Below are 17,562 nucleotides of genomic sequence, written 5' to 3'. Positions count from 1 at the left end.
GTGTATATATATATATATATATATATATATATATATATATATATATATATATTTTTTTTTCTTCCTAGCATTTAATGCAGTTTCTTCATTAACATTTTAAAGCATTGATTGCAGCATGATGTTGCTGATATGATGCATTTGCGTGTTTTGATACATGATGCATAAATTCATAAATTCTTATTTGCTATAAGCAATGAAACAGACATGAATTATAAATATGAATTTATTTTAAAACATTGCAAAAATATAATTTACACTGCAATACATGCACACAGCTTCTTCATAAAATGCGCCCGTCGTTAGGACTTTCAGCCAATACGCCAAAATTGTGTGGTGGCCACATCTGCAAAATAAAAAAAAGAATAATAAAAAAAATAGCATCATTCAATTTTATATACTATTTTATACTCTGAGGGAAAAAGCTGTCACTGGGGCAGTGTCCTTTCCAGAGGTACACATTTTGGTGCATTTTAGTACATATTAGCACTTAAAGTGTACATATTAGTACCTAAATGGTACACATATTAGAAGCTTTTGAAAGGGTATCACCCCAGTGGCAGCTTTTGTATCTTTTTTTCATAATACGCATTATATTACTTTATAATATTATTATAAACTTTAACAGAAATTGTACAATTCAAAAAAGTGGAGAAAACATATTTTCCTTGTAAGACCCCCCACCCCCCTTATAATTTGCCTCTTACTTTCCAATCAGGGGCTGACAGAAGGTGAGGAGACCTGTTTACAGGGTCATGGGCACATGACGCTATACTAGTCGACAGCCGAAAACAGTTTCAAATGAAGATGGCATTCCGTTCTTCAGCTACTTGCTAAATTATACTTTGAATTCATTTATTTGCATCTTCAAATAAAAGTAAAATTAAGAAAGGATTTGATTTTGTATTGCTTGTTTGAGAGAAAAAAAACTCTTTAAAAAATACTACATAAAAGGGCAACAGTTCAAACTCAAAAAGCTTGTGGTTTGGCCTTTGGGGAAGTGTATAGGTCAAGAAATGAGACTGTATTCTCATTACCTTTAAGCAAACACGGCCTCGGATCAAGGCATAGGGAATTGGACCATAGCTTCGGGAATCTGTGGAATTCCGAAGGTTATCGCCTTCCAGCCACACATGGCCTCTTGGAACCTAGATTACAGCAGGATGGGAAGTGCAAAATGTTAAACCATCATGCTAACTTGAGAAAATGGTTACAATTTATTCTGATTGCAGCCACACTCATCTAAAATGATTCTTCGCCCCACTACGAAATGCATTCGCATGTGACACACCGTATTGAAACACTAGGATCTCCCCGGATTAGAGGATAAAGAAGAAGTTCCTAACAGTGAGAAAGTTCACATGAATTAACTGCTCATCTCAGATGGGAATGGGATCATTTTTACTGACCGCTGGGGCCTCGCAGCCCCCCCACCCTCTTTATCCTCTCGGTGAGGGGTGAAGCCACGCCTCCGTGAGTTGCTCCATGGGTCTAGACCATGGACAGACCTGCCAGGCTGGGCCGGCAACCGAGCGAATCCTGATCTACACTGACATCAATTAGGAATAATCTCATCACACAGGGAGAGTGGGGCTGTCAAGCCCCTAATTAAGTCCCCTCCACCCTCTCTATATGTGAGGCTAGGGTGAACAACACATCACATTGTCATTATAAACATAACCGTATGGATCTGGCACTGACCAAACTGAAGAATTTTTAAGTTAGTTTTTCCCCATCAAGTAGAATTCCAAAGAATCATGTGAAGAATTCCATAGAATCTTGGAGGATTTGATACAGTATTCTTATAGTCACACTAGATATCTAACAAAGCCATCTCATGCACTAATGTGTGAGAATGACTAAATAGGACCCACAAAATGATTTGCTGACGTTCTGTATTGCAAACAAATGCATCATTGACAAATGCAAAAGTATCGTGATTATAAACATATGTCAGCATGGAGTCGTTTTGCAGTCGACTCTCATTAGCATGGAAACATATGTTTGATCCCATCCACAAGAAATCTCAGCCCGTTGTCATCTGCTGTTCCAAAGCGAAGCTTTTGTCCTGTCAGCCAAGCATACGAGAAATCACACCATACTGTGACCAAAAACAAATGTTGACAACGCTGCATTCGGTCTTACAGATGGGAAGCATGTTAGAAACATTTTATCGTTTATGTTGTTGATTGTTTAACATCTAGATTCTGGTCTACAAAATACCTCTACAATGAATTATGCAAGTTATATGTAGTATAGGGCTTATATAAACAAAACTTTGTTTTGCTATAAAATTATTATTATTATTTTTCTGTTCTATTATTTTGTAAGCCAACATGGATTTTTGCATCCCCCAAAAAGCTGTTTATCTAGATCAGGGGTCACCAAACTCGGTCCTGGAGGGCCAGTGTCCTGCAGAGTTTATGCAGAGTTCCTGCAAACGTTTATGAATCTTACACATTTTGTTCCTCAAGATAGCCTTCACAAATAAACACATAAACTTTTTTTGAATTTTGAAGCCTAAATACAAACCAGAAGTAAAAAGCTAAACACAGGCTACAAACAAACTACACTACGGCCGCATGACTTCAACATTACCAGCACTAAACTTCGACAACTCTTTTATGTACAAGCTGAAAAGTTTGAGTATGCAAGAGCATGCAACAAGGTTGTAAAAGTGGACTAGTAAGTAGATAAGTTTAACTGTTCAGCGTCCTCACAATCTATGTAGTCCATTTAGCTACTAGCGACTACCTTTTTCAAGACATGTAAAAGCTTAAAATTATGAGTGGGGTATCACTAATATATTTATGTTGTAGAATAAAACATGAAATTATCTTGAACTTGTGTTAACCACAGAAGTTATTTGAGGCATTTAACAAAAACCCCATTGACAATCGACAGTTCAAAAAAATGCTAACTAATGCAAGTTTTAGGACTCGTTCCTGCAACATTGAACTATCACACATTTACTCTTGTTTATAGTTCTTTTCCAGGAACATGTTGTGGTTTGGAGACATGCAGTGAAAAACAGCTGCATAAGATCACACAGCCAAATCAGTTATTAATTCTATCTTTGATTGACAAATCCTTTAATTTCTCAGAGGCATTTTATATATGTAGGAACAAACAAATCACCCTGTCATGCTGAAGGTAGTATTTAAACATACTTGCCAAGACACTTTTTTCAAAAAACTAATTTATGAAGCATTGATATTGCAATGTTATTAGATACCACAAAGTTACCGATCTGACTTATTATATTAGCATTACTTCAATTATATAGAAAACGTGTCAAATTTTCTGTCAACACAAAACAACTTCTGTGACAAAATGAGCATTAGAAAGAAAAATCAATAGAGCAAAAGATTGCTATGTCATCATCACTGATGATTTAGATTAGCATTTTAAGACTTCATACTTGAATTGCTTTTCATACATTTTAAGAGTAGAAGAAACTGTATCAGTACATTGCTGTCTTGTAATTTATTCTGCAATTTTATTGACAAATCCTTTAATTTCTCAGAGGCATTTTATATATGTAGGAACAAACAAATCACCCTGTCATGCTGAAGGTAGTATTTAAACATACTTGCCAAGACACTTTTTTCAAAAAACTAATTTATGAAGCATTGATATTGCAATGTTATTAGATACCACAAAGTTACCGATCTGACTTATTATATTAGCATTACTTCAATTATATAGAAAACGTGTCAAATTTTCTGTCAACACAAAACAACTTCTGTGACAAAATGAGCATTAGAAAGAAAAATCAATAGAGCAAAAGATTGCTATGTCATCATCACTGATGATTTAGATTAGCATTTTAAGACTTCATACTTGAATTGCTTTTCATACATTTTAAGAGTAGAAGAAACTGTATCAGTGCATTGCTGTCTTGTAATTATTCTGCAATTTACTAAATTCTGACTTTGCAATCGGGTTATGATGGCTAGTACTGAGAGTGAGCAAACTTCTACAATCTTGGGTCCTTGTTCATCTGAGGGTTTGTATTTCTTTACCATTGTATTTCTTTGACAGGCCTTTCTTTCTCTCCTTTCTCTTCATCACTTGCTCTACTCATCTGGCACTAACACTAACAGCTTCGGGAAAAATTACAGGCCAGAACCGCACATAGTCAAGGTGGAAAAAAAAAAACAAGTGATACAAAAAAAAGCAATAACAGCTATTTTTAGTGACAGGGTGGCTATGCTCTCTCTGGACCAATAATAACTGTCAAACAAGCATTTGTTCTTGCCATAAGGTAAACGTTTTACCCAACGAAGGTGAAAGCATGTGAAATACACCTTAAGAGTAAACACAGTGGTTTATCCAACAAAAAAAAAATAATGTAGTAAAGGACTTCAGAAAGTGTCTCTATGGGTTTAAGGAAAAGAAATCATTCCTTTAAGCAGAGTGTGGTACTCACGTAAGTGTGCGTTTTAAAGATGTCAGATGGTCCGCTAGTGCAGACTTTGTCCCCCTCCAGCCCCATCACTCGTTTACAAATGTTCATCTTTGGATCAAAAGGACTTTTGGCTATTACGATATCCCCTCTGGAAGAATGCAACAGGTAAGGTCAAAATAAAGCCGATACTCAAAGATTCTGCATGACAGTATGATCAATAAAAGTCAAATAAAAGCATTTCATACTCACTTTTGTATTCGACAGAGGTGACGGCTTGCTCGTTCTGAGAAAACCACGTCGTGGTTAGTGATGGTGGGTTCCATGGAAGGTCCTGAACACTGTTTGTAGGTGAATTGTGGGTAGAAATGAACATTTACTAACATTTATGCATTTCTTTTACTTTGTCGATGCAAATGCTTTAAGCAAACATCTCCAAGAAACTTACCGACACAAATTCGCCGATATACTCAAAGGCACAGTGAGCGATGCAGCCATACTGGACGGTGTAACCGACAAAGCTAATCGTCTTTACAAAGAAACCGCGAAACATCCTGCCAGTTTTCAGAAATCCTGAAATAAAAACAATTTAATCTAAATTATAAACAATTATTCACACCCAACACTGATTTTGGAATACTGGTGATATTGAGCACATTTACTGATTTGTTTGAGTTCTAAAACCGCTTCATGAATATGAAGTCTGAGATTTAAAATTCAATTCAGCAAGAGTAACAAGAAATTACAAGAAGGGAAATGGAATCAGGACATGTCATAGACAATACTTAAAGTTGGCATGAAATGTAAATTCATCCTATTTTTAAAATGCATCTTATTGATCTTATTGTGAATAATTCAGTTTTTTAGAAACAACTGACATACGTTTAGGCAGAATACCTAAAATTACTAAATGAAATAAAAGTTAATTAAGCTTTACAGAAATAAATCCAAATCAATGACAAAAGCACTTAACAAATGTACTAAATCTTACAAAATAAAAGCAGAAAATATATAAACAAAAGCCAATTAAACATATTAATAAATACTATAATAGTATATAAACAATACTAAAGCAACACTGGTGTATGGCAGTTTCAAGACACACAAATTAAACCCTAAATTAAGAATGTAACATTTATTAATTATTTTATGACTAAAAATGACCATCCTAAACCATTCTTAACGAGAATAGCTCTGGAGCACATGCTCTAACTGCTATACTTCAACTCCAAATGAAAACCTTAAATTTGCATGGGCATTCTCAATCGGACCTCTTACTCGGTTGCTAAAATTGATGACACAGACCTGTGCCAGAGGGTCTTAAACACTTTGTCACTGAGGTGGTGTTGGTGGGGAAATGCACCTCACACATTTAATGGCTAACGGTTAAAACTGTGAAACCAAAGTGATCATTAGAGATGGTGTTTCATTCTCAGGAGCCTCTACAACCCATCAACTCAAGACACAAATAGTGACCCCTGGGCGTCTGACCCTGTCTCAGACAACCCAATCTACACCTGTGGGAGCAGGTGACATTGCTAGCAGGCACAGGTCCATCTCCTCGAGCTGAAAAAAAAGAGTGTTTCACTATGGCCATAGCAACAGAACACAAGGTCTTTTGTTTGTCCTCGCACCAAGGCACTTTAACTGATAAAACTGTGGTGCGTTGTCAGAATAAACAGTCCATCCTCTCTCAAACTATTGACTTTTCCTTGGCCATCAAGCTAGCAGCGTGTGTGAGTCAATAAAGGTCATGTTTGGATGTTTGTAGACTCTTAAAGGAATAATTCACCTTAAATTTACTCACCTCAGGCCATCCGAGATGTAGATGAGTTTGTTTCTTCATCAAAACAGATTTGCAAAAAATTTTTCTCACCAATGGATCCTCTTCAGTGAATGGGTGCCGTCAGAATGAGAGTCCAAACAGCTGATGAAAACATCACAATAATCCACACCACTCCAGTCCACCAATTAACGTCTTGCATGAAACAAAAGCTTCCAGCCAAAATACCAGTCTCCAATCCATGCTTCCTCCAGTGAAAAAGTCTATCTCCTGTTGTCCTCTCACAAAAAAACATATGCATACATATTTGTTTGGAACTGTTTTGGACTGTTTTCACTTGTAAACTGTGCTGTTTCACTTGTATCTGTTCAAACAAGATGACTTCTTCACTGGAAAAGGCAATATTATGGATAGAGGACTCTTATTTTAGCCAGAAGTTTGATGTTAAAAATTTACAAATGTTAATTGATGGACTGGAGTCCTGACGATTACTTGTGGATTATTGTGATGCTGTTATCAGTAAGAATTTAATTTTGACGGCACCCATTCACTACAGAGGATCCATTGGTAAACAAGTGATGTAATGCTCGAAACAAACTCAGCTACATCTTTGTGAGGCCTAAGGGTGTGTACATTTGCAGCATTTTTTATTTATCTATTTTTATTATTTTTTTGGTTGATCTATTCCTTTAAAAATAAAGGTTCCAAAAGAGGTTTTTGTAGCAATCTATTATAACCACCATTTGGGGGTTCATTTCCCCAAAGAACCTTTTGTGCAATGGAAAGATTCTATGGATCTTAAAGAACCATCAATGCACCTTTATTTTTAATAGTGTACACATCCACAAAACCTCACTTGGCTAAGAAACTGCTCAAAAGATAACCCAACAACTTCAATGAGGTGCCGTTTGTCGGTTTTTAAACTGCTTCCCAAAAAGAAACTCTGAAAATCAAGCTCTTGCACAATTAGAAAACAAATCTTCAGAAGAACAACCTCACTGGATGTCCAATGAAGGATAAACCTCAATCTTTTCTCCTGAAGCAAACCAAAAGAATCAAGGCGACCCAGCCGAGCAGAAACTGAACGAAACCGAGCCCTATCTCAAAAGCCCCTATTGCCTCGGGAATGACATCTCCAATATGGGGCGGAATTAATCCTTCTGTCCCCTATATTTCCTCCATCTCAGTCCCAGGCCAAGTGTCAGGTGTCCGTCTCCATGTGTCATGGAAAGTGCTACACCTAATCCCATTACCCACCAGCCATCTCCTCGCCCCATACTTCTGTCCCCTGCTCCCCTCTCTTTCCATTCCGGTCAGACATCGAATCCACACCTCTGAATCCTCATAATTACGTCTGATACCCCCAACACAAACAGGGTGTACGAGAGTTAGCTGCTCTACCCAAAGGCCCCCTCCGTCCAGGGATGTTTCTGCCTGACTGGATGTCGTCGTATCTCAGGGAGGCCGTGAAAGGGCCAGCTGTTGTTTTGCTTATCAAACTCCAGGGTGGGGTGAACAAACTATTGTTTCGGAGCGGTTTTCCCTGGCAATTGATAACTCTGCCTAAACTATAACATATATGCTCACCTTTTAAACCTCTATAAAGCATCTTTTGGGATGTACTGTAGGGATGGGCAAAATGAAATATTTTCAAACTCGACTAGGCATTTGGTTGCCTGAATGTCTAGTAACTTCTCAGCCTTAAGGAAACCCTGTATAATTTGCTGCTTTTGGTTCCCCTGACCCGACATATTTTTAGAAGGCGTTCACATAACAAAGGGTTTTGATCCAGAAATTAATTCCTCTAGTTCTATCCATCATTTTCTCATCCTGACCTCAAGAGACGGTGTGTCGCGTTCATAACGTGGATAATGTGTGGCGGAGAACACAGCATCCCCAACTACATCTAGTCGTCCAATCACCAGCACCGTCACTGTTGTGGGCGTCCAACATAGGTGAGGATTAAGGATTTAGCATAATAAGATTACACGGCCAGTGAATGATATCAAGAGACAGTCCATATGCGGCCGCCTGGTTTTCCACTGGCACCCTGTGTGTGTGAGAGAGAGGCTGGGAGAGTCAGCTGCTTGGAATCAAATGGAGTTTAGCCAAAATCAAACAGACCTTCAGAAAATTGAGATGAAAATCTCTATTTCTGAACATTCCCCCTGTGTGTTCGGAACAAGCACTAACTGCCACATGATTCCCTGGGCGGGGAAGTGACAGAACCAAAATGAATTTGATCTAACAATTGGATAATTAACTCCAAGTCTCCCCTTAATCCAGGATTACACAGTACAATGTATATATTTGCTACACAGAGTCACATAGAGCATCTCTGGAGAGCCATCTGTGGCCCCGGACCCCCAAAACCCATAATGCGACAGAAGGGAGAAAGGGTTCCTAGAGAGCTCAGAAGCAGGTGGCATCTAAATGCTCTTTTAATCCTATAAATCTGCTGTAAAACAAACTTTTAAAATTGAACAAATCTCTTGAGACAGAGCTGTCATCAGTGATGTTTTAGAAGCATTTAATCTGATAAACAGCTCTATAAATAATAGATTTACAGTTTAAAAATTGGCACTGAAACTTGTTGAATTATGATTATAATATCATTACATGGCAAATGCTTTTCCATTTCACACGAGAACTTGCCAACAAGTAAGACAATAGCTAAAAACAACAACAAGTGCTTTGTTGTAAGGATGTGTTCATTTTTATTTCTTAAGTATTAGAAAAATGAAATAAGCTGTTGCATCTTGAACTCAGGATATGGACGTTGCATTAATATGGCAGGTGAAGTAAAAAAAAAAAAGTTGTGAAATAGTTCAACAGACCCTGCATAGATCAGTCTACGCAAAAACACACTACCTTACAGTCTCCATATAGTGATACACTGGATATATATATATATATATATACCAAAACAAAAATTAACACACAAAAAAATTTAAACAAATTAAAACAGCCGAAATGCATCATGTGAGAAGTGCTAATTAAGAATTTCATTTTTTTTTTTGTCACTGTTGTTTTTTCAGTGGCAAATTTCTGTGCATAATTACATATAATATTGAGGTAAATAATCTACGGCATACATAAATGTTTTACTTTTTAAAAATCAAATGGAGGCACAAACAGTTTCAAATATTACAGCAAACCACATAGATATCCCTTTAAGAGTCAATTACAATGAAATATATACTGCAAACACCTGGTAAACAAAGCAAAGCGTGCAAACACCAATTCAGGCATTGAGACTGATGTCACACTTGTGTAAAGGTCACAGTGACTCCATGCCACCATCTAATGTGCTAACACTCCGCTGACCTCCTGAAATAGCAAAGAAAATAAACAGCAGCCCAGGTGACACTGGAAAGCAGGCTGCAATTCTGAGCACCATTGTTCATGATTGCCGGACATTCAGAATGAAAATTTGTAAAAAAAGAAAAGAAAATTGGTTCAGAAAACAATCATTATAAACAAAAATGATGCTAAATAGCACTGTGGTTCACTGGCTTGTAATCATAGGGGAACCACTTTAAGTGCCATCTTTAAAGATGCTATACAGCACCTTTGTCAAATGGTGCTATGTAGAACCATAAGAGGAGCCCCATTCTCCTCCTTAGATTTGAGATGTTACGCCACTCTGTCATATGTTTGCTATGAATGGGAATTTACTACAATGGCAAAAGCAGTTTTGAATCACTTTTATGCTTTTCTGAGGTCAAAAAGTCTTGTGTGGGGGCCTGGAATATTTCCTTATGGGGGGCCTTGGGGGCAAAAAGGTTGAGAACCACATCATCTTCTGGAAATACACTTTATTTTAATGCCACTTTTTAATCTTTCCCCAACTAAACTGAGTGACTAGAGTTAGAGAACCGTTAAAGAACTACAGTATACAGGGGCGGCTTAACAGGTGCTATGTAGCACCTCAACCACCCCGAAGGACCACTGAAGAAAATGTTTTTGTGTGCGTGTAGAAAAAATACTAATATATAATATATACACTAACGGTCAAAAGATTAGAATACTTAAGATTTTATGTCTTTGAAAGAAGTTTCTTACACTCACCAAGGCTACATTTATTTGATCAAAAATACAATATGACAGCAATATTGTGAAATATAATTACAATTTTAAAAAACTTTTTTTTTTTTTCCCTGTGTGATGATACATACTGGGATTTAGAGGCAATATTAAATTCTTAAATTATGTATTTATTCATTATTTTACACCTTAAAATATCCTAAGACAGTGAGTAATAAGAGAGGAACTGAATCCCAAGGCCTGCTTCACAGCTTCTTATCACAGCACATCTGCATTTAGACATACATGAGGAGCTCGACTTTGGGAGCTTCTGCGGGACTTAAGAAGATTACATAGATTTGAATAGAGTTAACTAAGATGGCGTTCCCCCGAGAACCCAGATGGAAGGAAGATGAGGAGGGGGGGGGCCTCTCTGATGTTCTCGATCTGTGTGGCAGAAGGCAGCTGAGGGTGGCCTCGCATTGCTCTCTTTGTCCGTTGAAAGGGATCGGAGAACCTAAAGATTTGGTAATCGGGAGGCTATCAGTGCGGCTATCAAAATGAGGCTGACACCTGGTTGGTTGATGGAGGACAGATGTCTGCATGCATGACATAAAGGAACCCTCCCTCCGTCACTTGATTTTTACAACAGTCCAATGGAAATCGAATTAATTTTAAAAGGCAGATAACGACTAAAGCCAATTACAGAGTCAATCCCCATAAATATGACCAAAATTTAAGGATTTCAAAGGATGCTGAGCTAGTTCTGTAACAATGACATGACAGACTAATCTTTATTGAAATGACCTTTGACTGCAGTCTGAACCCAAGATAGAGCTGAAAGGCAAACAGATCTTATCTGATGTCCCAAGTTAGGCCTTCTGTTTTGGCTAAAAGAGAAATCGTACAATTCTCCAATCACTAAATGCCCATCCCTAGTACCGATTTCTTTTTAAAATTAGCCTGCTTTGTTTTTATGTTATAGATATCTTTTATTTCATATTGGAAAACAAATACAGATTAATGCCATTTCGGAGCAGAGAATAAAATGACCTTCCTGTGGGTCACAAATAATAGTAACCACAACCCTATAATCATCCTGGCATCCAAGATTATTACTTTCCTTTCAACACCAACGCAAACAAACCCTCCGCAGATGACAATCTAACTTCCCTTCTGAGCAATGCCACTATATTCTTAACCTCAGATTGTGGTGGCAAAGAGAATCACGCTGGGGAAACCCAAACAAGCTGCCCAGGAAACATTTGACATGTTATGACTGTTAGTATTAGCACTGTGTGGAACAATCAGATACGAGTTGATAAAAATAACATAAGCGATACCAGCATCTGGATGACCTAAAAAGTGCACCTTAACAATAAATGGACCGGTCTAGTGGAAATCTAGAATTTTCATGTATGAACTTTTCCACGACATTCTAACTTATTGAGATGCACCTGTATATATAAAGAAACTTTAGTTTTTGAATGGCCAAAACTATCAGATATAAGACTCATTTGACACTCACTTATATGAAAGGATGCATTATATTATCCCACCTATAAATTAATTACAAGTCAATAAATATGGATGATAAATACTGGTTTGCATCTCTTTTATTATGTAAGAAACTACCACGGCAATAAGGAAATTGGTATGGGTCAAAGACGAGACGTCCCATTTTGGAGACTGTATCAAATAAAATTTACAAAAGCGATTGATACACACAGAAAGCATATTAAATGCAAGCTTGCAAGTGTCTACATTCATATTTCAAACAAATTTTGTTTATATAAAATGTCAAAATATGGGAGAAATTATGTTCCATTGTCATTCAGCGTAACATTTTTATGTAAAAATTAAACAACACACTTATTCTGACCTGTACTTATTAAAATACAAATACAAATATATATATATATATATATTGCTTCTCTGATGAATAGAAAGTTCAAAAGAGCTTGATTTTTCAAATATAAATATTTTGTAACACTGTAAATGTCTTTACTGTCACTTTTGATCAGTTTAATGCGTCCTTGCCAAATAAAATGATGTATTCATTGCTTTTCAATATGAATACGCTTACAATGACAGCTTCAGTATTTACTCTGTCACTGGTTATGAAAGAAGCTCTGATCTGTTCACTACATTTGCTAAGTCTTGTCTAAAGTACAAGGGCATCATGATTTCTCTGTGTTATGGCTCAGGTGGGCCAGTTTCAACATCGATAGCAGGATATACATACATGATGTCCAGTGTGATGGAATTATAATAAACGCTAGTCATTTGTACACTAATCCTACCTGACTCGTGTCCATTCACAGCGCGATGTTTGTATTTCTTGATCACACCTTTTCTACGCAGCTGCAGTCAACCTTGAACTCCACTGCATCATCATCGCTAAACAAGTCTCCTTCTGATTGGCTAAGAGAGCAACAATTCAGTCTCTGATTGGCTGTAGAGTCATCGCTCTGCTGTCAACAACAGAAAAACATGGCGGCTCCCATTAGAGGCATGGCTGGATCCATCAGCATAGGCGACACAACTAGTTTTCAGAAAAAAACCCGCAGCAAACTAGTTTCTATCCCTGGAACCAGACCGTCTGTACAGAACGGACAGCTCTTAGTGTCATCTGGCGTCAGCTCGCTTGACTACGTGATTGGTTAGTACAATTCACTCGGCTGAAGCTTAATGTTAAGTGAAAGTGCACTATATTTATATTTTGACATGGCACTCTATCGTCTTCATATTTATTAATACATCTAGAAAAATTCCGCATTAATAGACTTTTGTCTGCACTCCTGTCACACGTATAATGTATGCAATTAAAATGTTTTAACCTCACTGAGAAATCCCATCGATCAAAATATCAGGGTAATTTTTTGTTCATTAAGGATATTATCTTTGCATTACAAGAAAATTAATAGTATTAAATGAACTATTTTTGTATTTTAGGTCCTGTAAGGTATTGATTAGATAATGATTACTTTGTATAGGCTTGTATGTATTGTAAAAGTGACAAAGAAGTCCCTGAGAAATAAGAGTTATGTATTATAATCATCATTAATCTTGTGATTCTTCTTTGTATTTATAATACAACACTCAAAAATAATACACTATATACTATGTATATTATATAAGATATATTACTATATTTCTATGTATTTCTCTATTTCATTTTGCATACCCACAGTACTGATTGATTCTAGTTTAAAAGTTAATCTTCGTAATAGTAGCCATTTTAATAATAATGCAGAATGGTATCTTGTACAATATGAGTCCAAAAAATGTTTTCTTTCAAAGTATGTGCACTTGACCTTTTCTGATTAAGTTATAGAGATACCTTTGTCTTTTGAAGTGCATGATGTTGGTTGACCGGTAGATAAACCACATTATGTGTTCTGTCATTAAGACATATACACTTTTCCTTAGGTGGTGGCCTGGCAGTTGGAACTCTGCTGCTTGTAGGTAAGAAATGAAGCAATGTCTTTATACTGCCATGTCTTGTCAGTAAGTTGTGAAGCTATTATTATTTCTGGCTATTATGTTTGAACTAAGCCAATTGTTTGCATGTCATAATATGTAGACAAAATATGGATTAGGTATTATAGGTATTGTAGATTTATGTAAGATTAGATTCAACTTTATTGTGCAGAGTACAAAACCAAAGCCAATGAAAAAATACAAAAGCATTTAACCAGAACTGCAAATAGCAATAGTGTGTGTGTGTGTGTTATTTAATTTATTTGCATTTAAGATGCAGATAATAATGTAGTTGCTTCTGATTCTACGATTCAGTAGGCTGATAGCTCATTAGATATGATGATAACTCTGATTAAACAACCCCAATTCCAGAAAATGCCATAAAATCAAGAATAAAAGTGTTCATTCTCTTTAACATTTATTTAATTGACTAAAGTACAAAGAAAACAAATTCCAATGTATTCACTGGCCAACTTAATTTTATTTTGTAAATATAAACAAATTTAGATTTTGATGGCTGCAACGCATTCCAAAAAAGTTGGGACAGAGGCATGTTTAACACTGTGTCAACATCAACTTTCCTTTTGTTTAATTGTTTTGGAATTGAGGATACTGATTGTTAAAGTTTTGCAAGCAACATTTTTGTGCAATCTCGCTTGATACAAGATTTCAGATGCTCAGCAGTCTGTGATGATCATTGTCGAAACCACGCTGTTGTAGCACATGCAGAATGAGACCTGGCATTGTCTTGATCTAATAACCATGGACTTCCCATGAAAGATGTCATCTGAATGGCAGTATATGTACAATTCCAATATATGCCTCCATGTCAATCTTACCTTCGCACATATTCCAGTCACCCATGCCGTTTGCTCTGCTGCACCCCAATACCATGACAGATGTTTGCTTTTGCATCTGTCGCTGGTGAAAATCTGGATGGTCCCTTTGGTCTTTGGGACTGAGAACGTCCATTTTTCCCAGAAACAAGTGTGGACTCATCTGACCACAGCACACGTTTCCACTGTCTTTTTGACTATCTGAGATGAGCTCTGGCCCAGAGAACCCCACAGCATCACTGCATAGAGTTGATGTACAGCTTTCTCCTTGAGTAACAGAGATTCAAGTTGCATTTACTGATGCAGTGGCAGACTGTGTTAACTGATAGAGGTATTCGAAAGTACTCCTGAGCCCACGTGGTTATATTTAACACAGCAGCATGAAGGTTTCTTATGCAATGCCATCTGAGGACTCAAAGGTCAGGCACATTCAACTGAGGTTTCCTGCCTTTCTATTTTCACTATATTAGTATAATTGTTGGTGAAAGACCTAAATTCTTTGCGATTTTGCATTTAGAAATGTGGTTTTTGATTTGCTTGACACTTCTCTCATGAAATTTGGCATAAAATGATGAGCCATGATCCAGCTTTGCTTCAAAACAGTTTAATTTGGATATTCTATAACCTTTTCACTTTTATGTTGCCTGTGTCGCAACTTTTTTGGAGTGTGTTACAACTATCAAAATAAAAATTTGTTTACATACAAAATACATTAAAGTTGGTCAGTGAAAACTTTGGAAATGTTTTCTTTGTACATTTGTCAATTAAATAAAAGTTAAAGAGAATTGACAAATCACAGATTCTTGATTTTATTGCATTTTACAAAACGTCCCAACTTTTCTGGAATTGGGGTTATAGACTAATTATGTTTTTTGAAATTCTGAAAGGTTAACGGCAGTTTACCTGAGTAGTTTGACATATTTAATTTTGAGGATCTTTCTGTTGCTCCTCATCATTTTATTTTATTTTTTTGGACATTTGGTTAAGAAAGTTGACACTTTACACTCTAGTATATGACTGCCATATCATTTTGTTTTTGTTGAATAGTGTATCATTTTGATGTAGTTCATTATTGTCAAAACATATATTCATGAGGATCTTATATATTTATGGCCTAATTTCTATTCTTTGCATTCTTTTTCATGTTGAAGTAATTCTTTCACTTCATTGGAAGTTTATTGGTCATGGTCCTTTATGATGTTGAGTCCTGTCTAGGTCACTCATGTCCCCCAACATGACCCACATGAAAGAGACCACAGCTGTGTATATGAGACACATAGATGTTTATACTTTCTAAATGGGAAATAAATTATCTGCTTAATTTGTGTGCTGTAGCTTTATCTAATATACAACAAATTACATACTTTTTTTTCAGATGTTATAAGTGAAGTGTGTAATTTTTGTGTTACAAGTAGCACCAAAGGAAATAGTAAAAAAAAAAGAATACAGAAATATTTTGTAGTGCCAAAGTGCTTACATTTTGGTTAAATCAGTTTCATTTTCTGCATATTAAACTGCTATAGAACAAAGTATTTTAATACTGAAAAATACACACTTCACATTTAAGATTAGGGTCAAATTTGTAAGCTATTTATGTGGAGTTGAAAATTGAGCTGTTATTATTTGATGCAACAGTGATCAAAATAAATGATGGAAGCGTCCCCAGAGGTTGCACATTTAATTCCCATTTGTATTACCGGTGCCATTGTGAATCAGTGGGACTCAGACGGCAAACATATGGAACCAGGAGGGCAGAAGTGTTGACCCAAATTTCCCCTGCAGCTTTGAGTGTCTGACTCACACTCGCTGCACACACACACTCCTACTGTCTTATACACATGCTAAAGTACGGCTTGCATTATTCTTTCTCCAAAAGAGACACCCTCTCTTCTCTGCATCAGAAAAGATAGGAAGTCTCTAAATGTCCCACCTCTTGGGTGAATGATATGTGCCAGAGTTGTGTTGTCTCTACAGCAGAGATATGCACCCCCCAACACATCTCGTCCCGCCCCCGAAACACCCCCGCTAGGCTAATAGCACCCGCAGGTTTTATTTGTAAGGCACCATAGAAACGCCACCACAATAGGCTCCATCTCGAGTGGGCCCATCTGGGTGTCTTTGTCGGGTCCGCTGAAAGCCACAAAGGCCTGCTGACCTAGAAACACATAAATAAGGGAGAGGGGAGTTCTTCCAATGACAAATTGAAGAGTTGAGGAATTGTTTTTTTCTTTCATTGGTGATGGGAGATGAGAGGCATCCAGGTAATCCCTCATTCTCTCCTGCTGATGGAGGAATCCTTCAGAGGTCACACAGTGGCTTTAGACCTGTGTGGGTTTGAGGGTGTTTGTCGAAAAGAATGGAAGGTTGAAACTGTCAGTGTGTGTGTGCTTTTGTGCTGGAGAGGGGAAAAAAGCAGACTGTGAGTGTTTCTGAGCTGGCCATTGCTCAACTCTTTTACAAGAAGTCAGATCTTCTTGTAAGCACTAAAGCAATTGGGGCAGTTCCTTTAAAGGGGTCATATGATGTGATTTCAATTTTTCCTTTCTCTTTGGCGTGTTACAAGCTCTTGGTGCATAAAGAAGATCTGTAAAGTTGCAAAGACTAAAGTCTCAAATCCAAAGAGATATTCTTTATAAAAGTTAAGAGTCAGCCACGCCTACCTAAAACGGCTCGTTCTAACACGCCCCCACATGTCTACGTCACAATGTGGGAAGATTTGCATAACGCCGCCCAAATTTTCACGCAAAGAAAGAAGGTGTAACTTTTATTCTCGCTGTAGTTTTTGTCTCGTCGCTCCGGCCGGACAGGGCATCACAATATGGTAAGGGGGCGTAACATTTCCGTCACACGCTTGAGGTATTCGGCCAATCACAACGCTCTGGATAGCTGGCCAATCAGAGCACACCTCGCTTTTCAGGCTGATGAGCTTTATAAAAATCGACGCGTTTCAGAAAGGCGGGGCATAGAGGAGAAACAAGCAGCATCATATGACCCCTTTAAAATGTATTTTAAATAAAAAAAGACTAAAT

The 17,562-nt window shown here is 37.1% G+C and overlaps 2 protein-coding genes across 2 annotated transcripts in view; one reads left to right on the top strand and one right to left on the bottom strand.

Annotated features, from left to right (window-relative positions):
• Positions 1–253: 253 nt before the first annotated feature.
• immp1l (inner mitochondrial membrane peptidase subunit 1) lies at positions 254–12,605 on the bottom strand. Its single transcript, XM_016284920.1, has 6 exons — positions 12,518–12,605; positions 4,854–4,978; positions 4,658–4,746; positions 4,430–4,556; positions 1,035–1,145; positions 254–343 (listed from the first exon to the last, which is right to left on the bottom strand). Exons 2-6 carry the CDS (start codon positions 4,956–4,958, stop codon positions 281–283), a joined length of 495 nt encoding a protein of 164 aa, XP_016140406.1. The 5' UTR covers positions 4,959–4,978; positions 12,518–12,605; the 3' UTR covers positions 254–280.
• Positions 12,606–12,682: 77 nt separating this feature from the next.
• The window catches only part of elp4 (elongator acetyltransferase complex subunit 4), a 72,156-nt gene continuing 67,276 nt past the window's right edge, over positions 12,683–17,562 (top strand). Inside the window, 2 exon segments of the mRNA XM_016284921.1 lie at positions 12,683–12,876; positions 13,647–13,682. Coding sequence (XP_016140407.1) covers positions 12,708–12,876; positions 13,647–13,682 — 205 coding nt within the window. The 5' untranslated portion in view covers positions 12,683–12,707.

The sequence above is a fragment of the Sinocyclocheilus grahami genome, unplaced genomic scaffold, assembly GCF_001515645.1.
Source record: "Sinocyclocheilus grahami isolate Dianchi unplaced genomic scaffold, SAMN03320097.WGS_v1.1 scaffold190.1, whole genome shotgun sequence".
In the NCBI taxonomy this organism is placed as follows: domain Eukaryota; kingdom Metazoa; phylum Chordata; class Actinopteri; order Cypriniformes; family Cyprinidae; genus Sinocyclocheilus; species Sinocyclocheilus grahami.
The sequence above is the reverse complement of the archived record's forward strand: the minus strand, read 5'-3'. Positions and strand labels throughout refer to the sequence as shown.

What these genes read in the sequence shown, in the direction of transcription:
- immp1l (XM_016284920.1), bottom strand. Translation starts at nt 4,958, where the DNA reads ATGTTTCGCGGTTTCTTTGTAAAGACGATTAGCTTTGTCGGTTACACC. An exon ending in ATATCGGCGAATTTGTGTCG is followed by an intron (nt 4,747 to 4,853) that starts GTAAGTTTCTTG and finishes ACCTACAAACAG; the next exon opens with TGTTCAGGACCTTCCATGGA. An exon ending in GAGGCCGTGTTTGCTTAAAG is followed by an intron (nt 344 to 1,034) that starts GTAATGAGAATA and finishes TTTATTTTGCAG; the next exon opens with ATGTGGCCACCACACAATTT.